This window comes from Coturnix japonica, chromosome 7 (assembly GCF_054131305.1).
Source record: "Coturnix japonica strain WE chromosome 7, WE-NBRP24, whole genome shotgun sequence".
Lineage (NCBI taxonomy): Eukaryota > Metazoa > Chordata > Aves > Galliformes > Phasianidae > Coturnix > Coturnix japonica.
The window spans coordinates 17,272,692-17,288,203 of NC_140669.1; the positions used below are offsets into that span (position 1 = coordinate 17,272,692).

Here is a 15,512-nt window from a genome sequence, read left to right on the forward strand (position 1 = left end):
TGTATCATCTGGAACACCTCAGACAGCAAACTGTTCAAAGCAACCTTCTGTAATTAGTTAAATTAGATGAAGACAGTAAATTTATTGTCTTTAATACAAACTTTTAAAAAGGAATTTATTCAGGTAAAAAAATTCAGCATATTAAAAATATAAATGCATCTTCAGATCAAACAGGATTAGAGACATAACAAATCATTTACAAATTAAACACTTATCCTGATTTTAAAAAGTATTCAAAGCCAAAAGTTCCAGAATCACATTCCTGGTAAGTAAAGCATATACATTCTTTATAATTATTCTTTTGTGCACTGATCTTACTCCTTCCTCACAGCACATGGAACATCACTTTGGCAGCTGGTAAAGGCTCAAGACAGAGAAGACAAAAGGAAATGGCGATTCCTCATGCAGCCCCCTCTGCCCCTCCTCCCCCCAGACCCCACTTCTCACAAATGTTGGAATTCACACTATGCCTGAAAGCCATCTGAACATCACTTTCCCACTACTGACAAAACTGAAAATACGATTTTATATTAAGTTTAAACAACACAGGTTCAGCTAATATCCCACTTCTATAATGTTGTGTTTCCACGAGCATTCAGCATTTCTCACCAAGGAAGAAAAATATATATATCAGTTTCCTATCACTTCAATTGTTCTTTTATAAGCAGCTTCAGATAAGACATAATTTCAACAGCAGATGACCAAACCAGAACAGAACACTCTATGGGACAGAAATCTTGAGAGAGCTGAGAAATCTTTTTCTCTAGGGTATACCCACGTCTGGGCATAGCAACATCACCCTTCCTCAGAAACGTCACTGGGCACAAGTCATTCCCACCATCACCTATATAGGCAATCTGTGCATAACTCACTCCTCTCTCTGACTGTTTATCTAGAAACTCTTTTAAAACTTTCCTTTTGCAAAGGTTTTTAGGGCACTTTGGACAATGGTGGGCATGAAAGTTCTGCACGGTCAGGTAGCCAGTACTGCTGAACGCTGCGGGGTTTGTAAACACTTCATCAAACACCTCGTGGAAGTCAGCAGCTTTTAAAATCCAGTCAATAAATACTGTGTTAGAATCTGAAACAATGATGCAGTCAAAAAACTCTTTGTTCTTGCCAATAAAGCCCAGAAGATCGACCATGCCTGCAGTGAAGGGAATTGCTGTCATGGTTCTTTTCATGTCATCTTCTTGGACGCCGCTGTCCCCCAGGTAGACAAAGACTCTGCCCATGTATTCTGTCCAGTGTCCCGGCCGGTAGGAGTTCTGTAACCCATTGGGAAGCTTTTTGTCAGGGGCACATCTCACAATCCAAGTGTCGCTATTTTCATCTACGATCGTATGGTCAAAATCAAAAACCAACAGAAACTTCATGGCTGTCCATGAATGGTTCCCAAAACAAACAAAGAAGAGAAAAAAATATTCACATAATGAATTGTTACCCGGATCTTGTGGCTATTTATGGCCACCACAGCTATGGGAAAAGTAATGCTGAGCCTAAAAGCAGCAGTGTGGGAAGCTCAGAGCTGCAGCCCGTGCCAAACCTCTGCCTGCAGCAGCCCCGGACAGCGCCCACCTCCAGCTGCAGCTCCAGCCGCGGGCCTCGCACCGGAGCGCACCCCACGGGCCTCACCGGGCCCCGCCTGCCGCCGTGTCCGAGCCCAGCGTGACGGCGGAGCAACGAGAGCGGGGAGCGGCACCACCGAACGCACCGACCTCCACTTCCGGCTCGCTCTGCTCACCTCCGGTCCGTGCCGTCACATGTCCCGGCGCGGTTGCCCGGTAACGTGTCGTACACACAGCGGGGCGGCCGCCGGTCATGGCGGCGGGGCTGGGGCTGCCGCGTCGGAGGCGGCGGGTGGAGTGTGAGTGGGGCTCCCCGGGACCGTGGGGGTATCCCCCGGTGGGTGGCTGCCAACCACCTGCCGGGACTGTAAGCAGCGCCTGCTGATGCTGTTATGTGCAAATTCAAATGCTGACACAGGCTTGAATTCAGGATTTTCCGACTCCAAATAACATCGGTACTTTTCTTCCCCTTCTATGCAGCATCACACAGATTTGAAGAAAATAACATTCCAGAGGGATGTTTTCTTCCAAGCAATGTAGATCTCCGTCAGGTGGTTGTGTTGCCAAGAGCAGAGTGGGAAAGGATGCAGGACAGCCTTGCCAGCGTGAGCAAAGAGGTGGCGTGTATCCTCGCCGAGAGGAAAGAACAACAAGAATTGCACCTACGCTCCAAAGCAGCTGTCAAAGACTGGACCAACACCATTATGGTAAGCACTGTGTGCATTTCTCAACTAGGAGATTTGTTTTCATGTCTGCAAAAAGGGAAGAGCCGAGCTGTGTGGTGTGATCAACATGTCCAAGGGACGGGATGCCATCCAGAGACACCTGGACAGGCTCCAGCAGAGGGCCCAGATGGACCTCACGAGATTCAACAAACCCAAGTGCAAGGTCTCATACAGAGATTGTATCAGCCCCCACTAACAATGCAAGGTGGGGGACATAAGGACAGAGCACAGCTGTGCTGAAAAGGACTTGGGGGTTCTGGAGGATGGCAAGCAGGGCACAGACCAGCAATGTGCCATCGTGGCCCAGAAAGCCAACTGTATCCTAGGCTGCATCAAGAGAAGCGTGGCCAGCAGGGTAAGGGAGGTGATCTGCCCCTCTGCTCTGTGCAGCATAATTCTATGACTCTAAAACACAATAGTATTCCCAGGTGTAATCTGTTTAACATTTGCTTTTAAACATGTATTTTAACTAAACTCCACATAAGTAGTTTAATTGCCAAACTATGCAAAAGATGTGGTTTATAAGAAGGTGAATTTTTATCTGCATTGTAGGGCCAGGCCCAAAGGAAACTGAAAGCTAGAAAGCTACGTGAAGAAAAGCAAGAGGAAGAAAGAAAGTTAATTGATTTGGAAGAAGCAAAATTCCAAGCAGCAAAATGGAAGGAGGCCATCGAAAAAGCAAAAACTTATCTGTACCACCAGAATGAAAGAGTGAAAGGGTTGCATGTTTGTTGACAATTTATGATTTTTACATTCAAATCATACAGTTTCTTTAAGCACTTTGAACATGCAAATTACTAAAACTGTTCTCTTGCAGAGCGCTCTTCTACTTGCTGAGGTCCTAAAGGAAAGGGATGCTCAAATTGAGTTTAAAAAGTTAAAGTCAGATGGTAGCAAAAAAATTGAAGAAGAAATGGAACGTAGACGTAAAGAAGCTATTCTCAGAGAGGAAGAAAAGGTAAAACAACGTCTCATGAATCGACTGGCACTAAGCAGAGATCAGCTGCAACAGTAAGTAACAGTAAAGTAGGGCTACTTTTGATTAATTATTTAGACTCTTTTCTCTCACAAATAACGTTTCTACAGAGAGTTAATAATCATTTGTCTCAGAAATGTGACATTTTAAAAGAATAATCCAGACAAAAGACCTTGCACAAAAAGGAGAAGCTGTCATAGGCAGTGTGGTAAAGTTGCCAAAAGTCTGCATGTGAAATCACTTCCAGTAGGCAGCAGTAGGTTTCAATCACATCGCTATTCCACTTTTGTTCCCGACAATGTATTTTAAATTGATTTTGGTTCCAAAAAAGGAAAAGTTTAAGTCAGACTGTTGTTTTGGCCATAATCAGCTGCCAGAGAATGCATCTAAAGAACTCACCACTGCTATCTCCACTCTTTCAGCTTTTCCCAAGAACTTATGGGGGAGTCACCAATGCTATTTACAGGACTGGTGGGCCAACAGAAGGAATCAATTCCCTGATGCCGATAGCAGGTTTAAAGTCTGGTCTCAAGTACCTTCTGGTCTGGAAGAACACTATTGGTTCCAGAGAAGGATCTGCATGGTGGGACTTACTGGGGAAATCTTGCTCACTGAAGCTGCTGCAGAGATAGGCCAAAATGTAATGGATGCAGAGGTGCTTGTGGGTTGTTCAGCTCAATCTTGTTACTGGTCATCTGCAGTCTGTCTGCATATACCATGTAGCTAATTTCTGTTCAGATTGCCGAAGGGCTACTACTACAATTATGCTGTTTTTTACCTTAGATATTCCACCCACCTTCTCTTCAAAATACCAGATATTTTAGTGGTAAAGTACCTGTAAGACAGTGGAATCCTTATCTGTTCATTACTTCATATGGCCCCTAACCCATAAATTCCACTCCTTTTTTTGTTTCAGAATAGAGGAGCACAAGCGTCAAGCAGAACTTGCCAAGCTGGAAGACAAAAGAGAAGGAGAAGAAGTACAGAGACAGATCCAATTATACCAATTAGAACTTCTGAGAAAGATGGAAAAGGAACAGGAGAAAAGAGCTGAAAACCAGAGGCTGTATAATGTAAGTAACAGGAAAGCAAAGAGTTCAAAATGCTCACTTTGTTTTGGCTGTCTGGAGTGAAATAATAGTGTTAATTAATGTAGCTTAATGGGCCTACTAACAACAGAAGGCTTGCTGATAGCTTCATTATGCCAGGTACCATGTATTTGCCCAGTTTTATGCCCATTTTTCTTTGATAGGAAAAGGGAATAATTAGAGGCTATGAATATGAAAATAATTGGAGGGGTTTGCACAGTCCCATTCCTCTCAGCATTTCCTTCTCCCATGTGGGTGGATGGGAGCAAAGGATAATGCTCCCTACATTGCACAGTAATGGGTTAGCAGAAGAAACTCCAACCCATACCTGATGCTTGATTCCCCCTTCTTTCTCTTTTCTACCACCTCATGCACGTTCAAAACAGACGGGGAAGCAGTAAAAATCCTTTTCCTCTCCATCCTCTTTGAAAGAAATGTAAAGAGAGGGAGTAGGAAGCGATTCTTTTCAGTTGCTAATCCAGGCCTAGATTTTCTAAATTTCATCTGTTATATCAGGATCATTTTGCCTGTACAGGAATACATAGATGACCAGAAAATAATCAAAGCAGTGGAGGAACAAAAACAAATGGAAGAAGATGATCGGATTAGAGCTCATTATAAAGGCAAGCAAACTATTGCCAAGCTGATGAAAGAGAAAGAAGCTGAAATGCGTAGGTAGGTTCAAAGCTAGCTTATCAAAAGTATCTAAATTAAGAATTACGCGCTTTCCTTATTCAAATATTTCAGACTGCTGACATAACAAAACCCACAGTTATTCTGTAAATAAGCTCTACTCAATGGGACATAGAGAATTCAAGACAAAAAGGAAGTTCTTTCACAGCATCATTAGTAGTAGATATGTGGGTTAGTAATAGATCTCCTCACTCGTCAAAGCACAGATTTACATAAGTACGAAGTTCTACTCCAGTGTGTTGGGAACAGTGATTTTCTATACAGCCTACCAAACGCTCTCAGCAATTAAAGACAACTAGAATTATAGTTAAAAGTATTTTGGGGCATAAGCTATACTTCTCTGAGATAGATCAAGAAAAAATAATTCTACTTCTTAGCAAGGCACCTATATTAAGAAATTAAATTACTTTATTTATAATACCTTTAGTAAAGTCTACCTATTCAACACTGAAAGTACAGCATGAATATGCCAATGAGTTTATCTAACCATACCTATTTTTGGCCAATACTTCCTACACGTCCCTCCTAATAGCAAGATTCTAGGCAGTCTCTGAATGATACAGCACTTCACTGCAACAAAAAATATAGGGAACACCTATTTGCTAAATCAGATAATAAAAAAACAAAAACAGGAGCAATACAAGGAGATGAAGAAGTGGAGTGGGTGGGCCAGATTTTGGCAGGAAGAGATGAGAGGCAGCCAGAAGGCTGGGTTTGGTAGAAGCAGTGCTTCATGTAGACGAGGTGCATGTGTTATGAATACTCATGTTCTTCTGCAGAATAAAACAGGAACGCCAGGATAAAATTGTTAGTCAATTAGCTGCCCAAATGAATGTAGCACTGAAGATGGAAGATGAGCGTCTTGCTAGAGACATTGCAAGAAAAGAAGCTGCGTATGAAAAAGAACAGAAAGAGAAAGAAGCAAAAAAAAAGGCTGCCATTGAATCTATTGCTGAATATAGAGCCACTGTGGTAAGAAAGCTAACCTGTTCTCATCCCTGTCTCTGGCGTGTACTTAGGAGTACCTTCTAGGAACACTGTGGTTTTTAGTGTGCTAACTGTTAGTGAGACATACCCACAAGTTATCAGGAGCTGTCTCTCATATTTACCATTTACAGTTATACATCTAACACCTTAAGCAAGCCACAAGGTACCTGGGTTCATCTGTTTGAGTTTGAAAGTTCTGTAATCATTAGTAATTTGTGCAAATACTTCTCAGTCTCATCCCTGCTTCCTGAGGCCAAGGAGTCTGTCAGTGCTGCCAGAAACTGGGCCTGGACAGAGTGTAGCTGCCATGACCCAGCACATCAGAGCACTGGTGTGGGACTGCATTGTTATTGCATCTGGATCTAGCCTGGAGGCATGGCTCCTCAGACTAGCAGGGTAACTATCTGGTTAACCCCCTCTATTTTATAAAATGCAGGTGAAGAGGAAATTGGAGAAGGAGAGAGAGGAAAAAGCAGAAAGTAAAAAAGAACTTCAATCATTTGTGGAAAAGAACCAGATCTATCTACAAACAGAAAAAGCCAAGAAACAAAGACAACGTGATGCAAGCATAGAAGTACAGAAATTTCAGATCCAGCAAATGGTAAATGGAAGTGCCATACCCTTCCAGAGCCTTAAAAAGGAGCATGAACCTGACAGTGTTAGTCAGTGTGGGAGTCACCCATGCAAACCCTTTCCTGTCAAGGAGTGTTGCATGAGTGAAGGCTGGTTTGCAATGACACATCACATCCCATTCTGTGTCATTATGTATGGCTGCTGTCCCCTGGTGTCTTCTGGGCAGATCCCCAAGGAACAGCAGCAAATGCTGATGCTTATTCAGCTACTCAGTGTACACTTTCCTGTGGTGAGGTGAACCAGGAATGAACTGGGGAAGAACTTACCCTCTCTAAATTTTAACAGACAATTCTGTTGTAAAAAAAATACTAAGCTTTGTTATTCTCTATTTGTTTACTTTCCATAGAATCATAGAATCACCAAGGTTGGAAAAGACCTAAAAGATCATCTAGTCCAACTGTTCACCTATAATATCTCCCACTAAATAAATAACCTAATAGCTCCCACTAAACCATGTCACTCAACACAACATCCAGTCTTTCCTTGAATACCCCCATGGTCGGTGACTCCACCACCTCCCTGGGCAGTCCATTCCAATGCCTGACCACCCTTTCTGAGAAGTAATGCCTCCTAATGTCCAGCCTGAATCTCCCCTGCTGTAGCTTGAAACCATTCCCTCTGGTCCTATCACTAATGACACAAGACTTTTCTTCCTCAGGCAGAAAAGAAGGCAAAAATACAGCAGGAGAAGCAAGCAGACTTGGACTACGATATTGAGACAGAGCTTATTGCGCTCCATAGAGAACATGAATTTCAGAAGTATGCAAAGCAAGTAATTGAATCAGAGTCCAAGACTACACATCATCTCTATCCTCTCCTGAAAGCTTCCAAAGAAATAATAGGATTTGGAGGTAGCCCATTTTCCATAGAAAGTGAAGGAACAAATCCAGGTTTTCAAGCACAGGATGCTGCTGAGACCCAGTTACCTTGTTGTAGCAAGACTACTGCTGAAGAAGTTTAACCTATGAACGAACACTGAGACTATCCAGCAAGGAAAGGCAAAAGTAGTTTTTATGTGGTTAAAAACAAAAAACAACCAACTTCTGGAACCTTGAATCTTCCATCAAAACTGTAAATGGATCTACATTAAATTTGTGCTATGAATCTGAAAGTCCCTTTGAAAAAAATAAATTCTGTAGAATTAAGTATGTTCTAAAAAAAACACCAACTTGTATTTTATAAAAGCTGTAAGCTGTTTCTTTGCTGAAATATTTCCATCACATTTCACGTGATGTGAACAGAGTTATGGTTTCATATAATAACAAATCATAATAGGAATGCATTACATATAATTTTGAGCATCAACATTACCCATTCCAGCCAAAGGCCCTCTCAGAATCAGCAGGGCAAGAATGCACACAAAAGTCAGAATACTTACGTTACTGCAGTTTCTGTAGTGCTTTGCAACTGTCTCTGTAAAATTAATGTTTTGCTGCAAATAGTCTTGTAGAAGTAAGGATGTAAGCTGGTCAGAGACAAATTTGGTTATCCAGAAGACAAGTAAGTCCCAATGTAGTTATAAACAGTTATGACAAAAATACCGTGGCAATAAGAAACAACACAGTTTGATGGTTCTTGCAAAAAAGAATAACGTGCAATCTGCAGTAGGCAAATTCAGATCTAAAACTGTTTCTCAGGGAGCACAGAACTCTTTGGAGCTTACTCTGTTGCACAAAGCCACACACACATCACACTTCTTGAGATTTTCTTTGCATTTCTATTGTGCGAAGTGGGCAGAGTTAGGATTTCATGTAACAACTTCTGCATTATCCTGGGCTCTGAACAAGACGTTTCCACTTTGGTCTTCCATGCAGGAGAAAGGGGAGAACTTAGGAACGATGAGGACGAGCCCTGTCGCTCCGCTCCCGCGTTCAGGCCCGGCAGGGCGGCTCCCGCCTGATGCATCCCTAGGGCCCGCCAGCAGCGCCGGGGCGGGGCCGTGCCGCCATCGGAGCCAGGGCGTTCCCATCTCTTCACTGCTGTTGTCGTGTCTCTGCCCGGTAGTGCTGCCCGCTGCCTCAGAGCCGTGCGGGGCCGAGGCGCTCCCGCTCTGGAAACAGAGAAAAGAGCGCGTCCGTCGGGGCGGCTGTCACCGCTGGTGAAGAACCGGGAACCTGATTTTCTTTGTCTCGGCGGAAGCTGCCGATGGAGCACGAGCAGCCGGGCGCCGAGCAGCGGGAGGTGGAGCGGGAGCACGGCCGCTACATGGAGCGCCGGGCGGTGGCCAGAGAGCAGCTGGCGCAGTGAGTTGGGGCCTCGGGGCGTCCCGAGTCGGGGCTCGTGTTGAAAAGCCTGTCGCGGATGTCAGCAATGCCCGCGGGCCGTGTCTCGGGCTGCCCGCCGTCGGCACGGCGATGGACGAAGGGACCGCGTGTGCTCGAGCCGCTCGTTGTAACGCGCTACGTTCAGCCCCGCTGCTGCGGTGGGCCGGGAAGCACAGAAACGCTGCTGAAGTCAGTTCTGCGGCTCCAGAAACGCCTTTTGCTGGCGGTGGCAACGTCTGCTCAAGTCAGCTAAACAAAGGGAGTGGTGTTCTGGTGCCGAGAACAAGCGGTTTGTCTCCCTGGGGCAAAACTTGTCATTCTTGTCGTTTCCCCACAGTGATTCATACATCAGTGTGACGGGGTGGGCTGATGACCGCTCCTGTGCCTCGGCCCGCATTGCTCGGAAGGCTGTGCTCTAAAGCTGAACTTGTGCAGGGAGCAGGCCAGCTGTTGAACAAGTGAATCGAATGCAGGCTGTCATTCAAGTCCATTTGCTGGTCACGTTTGCTTTTGCTAGGATTAACTTAATCAGTAAATTTCTACTCTTACTTTTTGTGCTGGTGCTCAGCTTTGTTGCTACTGTTTTAAAAAACATGATTCTATTTTGATCAGATGTTCTGCTTTCACTTCAAAGTATCAGATTGTTCAATGTTCAAGTACCTGTAGATGTGAAGTATTCCAATCTGTTCCCTGTGTCACGAAGTCCCCAGGCCGTTAGCTTTCTTCCTTTTCTGTTTCAGAATAGAGGAGCACAAGCATCTGGCAGACCTGGCCAAGCAGGAAAACAAAAGAGAAGGTGAAAAAATACAAAGGCAGAGCCAGTTGTACCAAATGGAAATTCAGAGAGGAAAAGAAGAGGAACGGGAGGAGAAACTTGAACACCAGAGGCAGTATCATGTAAGTAACAGAGGGAGAAAGTTCATTATTTGCTTCACCATGAAGCACATGCATTGGGACTGTGAATAAATGGGTCTCTTGGCTGCAGAAGGTTTGCTGGTAGCTTCAGTAATGCTGGGTCATGGCCCCCTGCCTTGCCAGCTGTAGGCAGTGTTGTTCCTTTCCTCTTTTGAGAGGGGCCCCTTGAAAGTTGTGATGTGACACCCAGAGTTTTTACTGGTCTGTAATGGAAAATACTTCTGTAAGCATCAAAGAAAAGCCTTGACTTGAAAACTGGATTTAAGGCTGTTTTAAGCCCATTTTTCTTTCTTAAGAAGAGGGGAGTAGTCTGAGTCTGTGAACAGGAAAATATCTTTACACATTGTCTTTGTGCTTGTGACTAGAGTTGTTTAGGAAATCATAGAATGGTTGGAAGGGATCCTGAAGATCATCTAGGTCCAGCCACCCTGCTATAGGCAGGGACACCTCCCTCTAGACCAGGTTGCTCAAAGCCCCATCCAGACTGGCCTTGAATGCTTCCAGGGAGGGGTGTCTGGTAGAATGACACAAAGATGGTAACAAAGGTGGTGACAGATATTCAAAAGATTATTTATGAGGAAAAACTCACTGATGTGGATGCCTTCACTGGGAAATGCTGACGCAATCTTCACCAGGGAGCAATCTCCAAGAGATGCTGCCTTAGTGGTGGTCAGCCCTTAAATGAGGTCTAGAGGAGGTGGACTCAAGCTCCATCCCTTCTGGGAGCACAGCTAAATTACTCTCACCTGTGCTCCCACAGCCGACCCAACACTTGCCTCAGCTGATTAATGAGAGGTTCAGGCTGTGATTACCAGTTTCCCATACAAGGGGGCATCCACAACCTCTCTGGGCAGTGTGTACCAGTGTCTCACCACCTTCACAGTAAAGAATTTCTTCCTCATTTCAATCTACCCTCTTCCAGTTTAAAACTGTTTCCCCTTGTCCTGCCACTACATGCCCTTATAAAAAATCTTTTAAAATTACTCATCACATCTGCTGTTCCCTCCTCTATACCTCCTACATGAGACCCATGCTTAAGCAAGGAGGCTGAGGTAAAAGTACTTTGATTCATTGGCAAGTGAGACAATGCAAGGAGAGAACTGACATTGAAACCCCGTTTGCCTTTTTTCCCCCTTCCTATACTCCTTCTGGTCCTCTTACTCCATTAGCCTTCAACCATGCATGTGTGAGAAAAGCATTATATACTAATTGCCATTTCTAGGTGACTACAAAATGCCTTGTGCCTCACACTTTCACACTTGTACAGAGTTACTGTTTGTATCCTTCAGAGCCTGTGCCATGTGAATGACACTTGGAATGGGAGATTATTTGTGGGCAGTAGGGAAGCAGAGGAAAATGTAACTGAAGGATATTGTGCTGGGGACTGTGACTGCATACTAACTTTACTTTTGTGGTAGTCTGTGATAGTTAGGTTCTGAGTGTTCTCTTCCGTCTGTTCCTAGGTTCTATACCTTCTCCACTGTTACAAGCAAAGAGCTCTAATTATAGACTAGATGTGAAGGTTGTACTGGATTTTTCTTTTCCTATTAAATATTTCTGAAGTTTCATTCTACATTAAAATAAAAGTTCTTTTTCATTTAAACAGGAGCATGCAGCTGAACGGCAAAAAATTAAAAATGAAGAGAAAGAAAAAGAAGACAAAGAGGATGATCAAATTAGGGCTTATGTTAAAGGAAAAGAACTGATGGCTGATCTGAGAAGAGAGAAAGATGCAGAGACTTGCAGGTAGGTTGAGAGTTCTTGGTGTTAAGATTCAAAGCTCCAACTTAATTTTGTGACAAACGTCATTGTGAATTCATATGCTACCAAAATCAAGTGTGCAACACAAGCAACTTTTCAGTAATTAAAACTTGGATAAAGGTGGAAAATTCAGAAGAAATGCTTATTGGTTTCAGTAGTAATTGGTGCTCTGCAGTCTCAAGTCTTCAAGTCACCTAGACTGCAGGTCTCTGCATCAGCATGTTGCCTCTTTCTAAGATGCATAAAGAAACATGTTTATTACAGTAACAAAGGAAATTTTTTACCTGCTTAATTGTGAGGATATAACGTTTCTGAGCCAGTGCAACAAGTTCCCTTTGCTTTCTACTTCCAGCCAGTACTCCCAGCATTGGCCTCTTTTGGCAGTGTGCTAGGTGAACTGTGTGATCGCTGTATGATCCATCTCATTACTGCAACAAAAAGCTAGCATGACAATACATACATACATACATACATATATATATATATATGGAGCAGTTATTTGCCATCAAATATTGCCATATCAAATATTCTGTTATGGTATCTTTTGTTGTGCTTCAGACTAATTGAGGAGCATCAGGACAAAGCTTGTAAAAAACTAACTGCACAGATGAACAAGGCATTGAGGATGGAAGATGATCGTCTTGATCGAGCAGCTGCAGAGGTAGAAGATAAGTACCAAGTGAAAAACAAAGAGAAAGAAGCAAAAAAAAAGGCTGCCATTGAATCTATTGCTGAATACAGAACCAGTGACGTAAGAAACCTAAACTGTCTTGTCTTGTTTCTATTTCTGGTGTGTTCTTAGGAATACCTTCTAGCATCACTGTGATTTTTAGTGTGCTGTTAGTGAAACATACATATGCATTCTCAGCAGTTTTCATCATACTCACAATCTGCAGTTATACATCTAACACCTTAAGCAAGCTGTAAGAGGCATGCAGATTCATCCCTTTGAGTCTGAAAGCCCTGTAATTTGTGGTAATTTGTGCAAACACTTTCTGGTCTCAGCCGCGCTTACCGCAGCTGAGGAACCTGGCCCAGATCACAGCTGCTGGGGCTGGTGCCATCTTTCTGGGTCCTCTCTCACACCTGGAGTTGGACATAATCTTTTGGTGCTGCTGGAAACTGTGGGCCTGGCCAGAGCGCAGCTGCCATGATCCAGCAGACTGGAGTGCTGGTGTGGAGCTGCATCATTATTGCTTTTGGATCTGGCCTGGAGAGTGGCTGATTGCAAGATGTGGCTCCTCAAACTAGCAAGGTGACTGGTTAATCTCTATTTTATAAAATGCAGGCAAAGATGAAATTGCAGAAGGAGAAAGAAGAAAAAGCAGAGGGTGAGAAGGACCGCAGTCAGTGGATGACCGATGATCGTATCTACCTGGAAATGGAAAAAGCTAAGAAAGACAAACAACATGATGCAAATGTAGAATTACAGAAGTTTCGACTCCAGCAAATGGTAAATAGAAGCATGCATCTGTACCAATAACGCTGGATATTGTCTGCAGGGCAGGGACAGGAGATGTGCTGTGTGTATGTTTTGTTTGTGATCTGTGTGCGCTGCAGATGTTGGCACTGGGGAACCAGCCACATCTCAGAGGAGCGGAACAGAAGTTTCTTTTTCAGCCCATATTGGTCAAGGAGGATTACTAGGAAGAGCTAGTGGTAGGAAAGAGATCAGTGCTGCAGATACAGCCTCAAGAGACACCACTTAGGAATGGAGATCCCCTTTCTGCAACTGAATTTCCCTTGAGCTCATGACCTTATTATTCATTTCCTTGTAATGTCAGTGCCCCAGCATGGGAGCCACTCACACAAAGCTTCTCTTCTCAAAGAATGTTGTGCAAGTCTTTTTTTTCTAAAAATTCACTATTGCACTTTATTTCATAACTTCTGAATACTGAATGTGATAAGAATTCTGATATAGGTGCAAAAGTTTTCAAGCTAATTATGTTGTAAAATAAATACTAAGCTGTGTTATTCTGTTTCTCAGGCAGAGAAACAGGAAAAAAAACAGCAGGAAAAACAAGCGGACTTGGACTACGATGCTCGGAGAGAAGCCACTTTTCATTAAGAGAGAAGACGAAGACTAACAATGTGTCACAAATGCATGTAACTTTTATTCTACCCTCTAAGCATCCAGGATGCTCCAAGCATCCAACAAGGCTCAGATTTAGGCCTCCTAAGTAGTTTGGGGTTTTTTTGGTTTGTTTTTTTTTTTAATTTAATTTTATTTTTTAAAATCAAAATTAGCATGGGATACTGCTGGAACTCAGCTACCTCAGTGTGACTGAGCTACTTCTTCAGAAAATTATAAATAAACATGGAGGGTATCCAGCAAAAATTCATAAAATATCAGCTGAAGATTACCAAATTAGTTTTTGCTAACTGGAAAAGTAAACAAGTGTGTTGTTTTTTTTTTAATATACTAAATAAATAAAAGGCTTGTGTAGCACTATCCACATTCTTCCTTGGCAAATGTATGCGAGCTGCTGTCAAACACTGAGCAAATTCTTGGAAATGGGCAGGAATGTTGTGACTTGTGTTTCCCCCGTGTCCTAGAATGCAGCCAGGACTCTGAGCAGTCCCAGGTATTGCTGTGAGCTGCTGAGCTCTTTCTGGACGGCAGGACATGGCTAAATACAGCTGATTCTTTGTATCCACTTGTAAGGGGCCGTGCTTTTTACACTATTGCCTCAAAGTTTGCTGAAGATCATAGAATCATAGAACTACCCAGGTTGGAAAAGACCTTGAAGATCATAAAGTCCAACCACAGCCTAACCATAGTGCCCTAACTCTAACAACCCTCTGCTAAATCATATCCCTGAGCACCACATCCAAACAGCTGTTAAACACATCCAGGCAAGCCCTGGTCAGGGATTGAGATATCCTTTGTCTGAGGGTAACAGATGGACAAGTCCAGGGGCAACAAGAGAGAGATAAGCTGCAGATGAATGGCCATGAAGTGGTCTTTTGTGTGTGCTTATCTCAAGGAAGATGGCCATCTCAGGGGTACTCACATGACTCTGACCCAAGCCCCCAGGAATGTCATGTAGGCAGGGAAGAAAGATAAAAAGAGCATGGACAAACCTTGAAGTTAGGTTTTCTGACACCAGATGCCTCACTACGTGACACCTGCATGCTGAAGAAGCTCTTGAATGCTGAAGAACTTCAAGATAGGTACCTGGCTTCAGATACCTCTACTGTTGCCCTATTGTTGCCAACGGACTCTCCTGGGATTGCTGCTTGAGACTCTGCTCCGTGAGACCTCGCTGCTCCTTCCACCACCTGCTCTGCTGCTTGTGGCCTGCCACTCTGCTGCTGCTCTCCCCGGTGCCTATTTTGCCCCAGACCAAAGAAACGACGTGTGACAGGACACTGCTGCATTCAGGTGGTGGCTATCCCTGCTTTACACAATTATTGCCCTTTTCCTACCTTTCCTATCACCCACTTTCCCATCCCCATCACCCTAATCTTGGTGTTCACTTCTCTCCCTTCCCCACCCCCTCAGCTGACTATTATTTCTAATAAACTGGTTGGAACAACATTTGAATGTTTTCTTCTTAATCTCATGCTGGGCATAATATATCAAAAGAACCTTGCCTCCCTCCTATAAATTGGAGCCAGACACCACTTCAGTCAGTGCAGCCCAAAAGGGGCTGGTTGTGGAATGAAGCTGCTGCTGAGAACATAACATTTATGTATGTATTTTGGGGGGCATCTGCCCAAAATAGCAGTAGTTTGGGATCATGGCTCAATACTCATCACTGTTTGGAGCATATCTTCCTTCTTAAATATTCATCTAAAAGGCTCTGGTTTGTTATTACTCTGGAATGTGAAAAGCACAGTAAATAGGAACAACCAGAACAACCAACAGATCTATCTACAGAGAAATGCTAATATTGCTG

The 15,512-nt window shown here is 43.6% G+C and overlaps 3 protein-coding genes across 8 annotated transcripts; 2 read left to right on the plus strand and 1 right to left on the minus strand.

The window, feature by feature from the left end:
- Nucleotides 1-80: 80 nt before the first annotated feature.
- Nucleotides 81-8,187, minus strand: PHOSPHO2 (phosphatase, orphan 2). 3 transcript variants are annotated; one of them, XM_015868478.3, is made up of 2 exons: nt 8,049-8,187; nt 81-1,378 (listed from the first exon to the last, which is right to left on the minus strand). In XM_015868478.3, exon 2 carries the CDS (start codon nt 1,374-1,376, stop codon nt 642-644), a length of 735 nt encoding a protein of 244 aa, XP_015723964.2. In that variant the 5' UTR covers nt 1,377-1,378; nt 8,049-8,187; the 3' UTR covers nt 81-641. The 3 variants fall into 3 exon arrangements, with proteins under 3 accessions (XP_015723964.2, XP_015723966.2, XP_085408669.1); XM_015868480.3 differs by lacking the exon at nt 8,049-8,187 and adding an exon at nt 1,579-1,712; XM_085552543.1 differs by lacking the exon at nt 8,049-8,187 and adding an exon at nt 1,547-1,685.
- Nucleotides 1,681-7,781, plus strand: CFAP210 (cilia and flagella associated protein 210). Of its 3 annotated transcripts, none has more exons than XM_085552532.1 (9): nt 1,681-1,784; nt 2,049-2,275; nt 2,846-3,019; nt 3,111-3,304; nt 4,186-4,342; nt 4,893-5,032; nt 5,830-6,022; nt 6,474-6,638; nt 7,329-7,781. In XM_085552532.1, the coding sequence occupies exons 2-9, from the start codon at nt 2,153-2,155 to the stop codon at nt 7,629-7,631; spliced, it is 1,449 nt and encodes a 482-aa protein (XP_085408658.1). In that variant the 5' UTR covers nt 1,681-1,784; nt 2,049-2,152; the 3' UTR covers nt 7,632-7,781. The 3 variants fall into 3 exon arrangements, with proteins under 3 accessions (XP_085408658.1, XP_015723961.2, XP_085408659.1); XM_015868475.3 differs by lacking the exon at nt 1,681-1,784 and adding an exon at nt 1,795-1,867; XM_085552533.1 differs by lacking the exons at nt 1,681-1,784; nt 2,049-2,275; nt 2,846-3,019; nt 3,111-3,304 and adding an exon at nt 3,806-3,909.
- A 458-nt stretch (nt 8,188-8,645) lies between the features above and the next one.
- On the plus strand, nt 8,646-15,151 carry LOC107316686 (cilia- and flagella- associated protein 210-like). 2 transcript variants are annotated; one of them, XM_085552542.1, is made up of 7 exons: nt 8,646-8,913; nt 9,675-9,831; nt 11,456-11,595; nt 12,169-12,361; nt 12,899-13,063; nt 13,598-13,712; nt 14,721-15,151. In XM_085552542.1, the coding sequence occupies exons 1-6, from the start codon at nt 8,816-8,818 to the stop codon at nt 13,676-13,678; spliced, it is 834 nt and encodes a 277-aa protein (XP_085408668.1). In that variant the 5' UTR covers nt 8,646-8,815; the 3' UTR covers nt 13,679-13,712; nt 14,721-15,151. The 2 variants fall into 2 exon arrangements, with proteins under 2 accessions (XP_085408668.1, XP_015723963.2); XM_015868477.3 differs by lacking the exon at nt 14,721-15,151 and having other exon boundaries at nt 13,598-14,062.
- Nucleotides 15,152-15,512: the final 361 nt, after the last annotated feature.

Excerpts from the sequence above, each read along its gene's own strand:
- PHOSPHO2 (XM_015868478.3), bottom strand. The coding sequence starts at position 1,376 with ATGAAGTTTCTGTTGGTTTTTGATTTTGACCATACGATCGTAGATGAA.
- CFAP210 (XM_015868475.3), top strand. The coding sequence starts at position 1,822 with ATGGCGGCGGGGCTGGGGCTGCCGCGTCGGAGGCGGCGGGTGGAGT. Across the intron at positions 4,343-4,892 it reads AAAACCAGAGGCTGTATAAT|GAATACATAGATGACCAGAA; the intron begins GTAAGTAACAGG and ends TTGCCTGTACAG. Across the intron at positions 6,639-7,328 it reads AATTTCAGATCCAGCAAATG|GCAGAAAAGAAGGCAAAAAT; the intron begins GTAAATGGAAGT and ends TTTCTTCCTCAG.
- LOC107316686 (XM_085552542.1), top strand. The coding sequence starts at position 8,816 with ATGGAGCACGAGCAGCCGGGCGCCGAGCAGCGGGAGGTGGAGCGGGAG. Across the intron at positions 9,832-11,455 it reads AACACCAGAGGCAGTATCAT|GAGCATGCAGCTGAACGGCA; the intron begins GTAAGTAACAGA and ends TCATTTAAACAG. Across the intron at positions 13,064-13,597 it reads AGTTTCGACTCCAGCAAATG|GCAGAGAAACAGGAAAAAAA; the intron begins GTAAATAGAAGC and ends TCTGTTTCTCAG.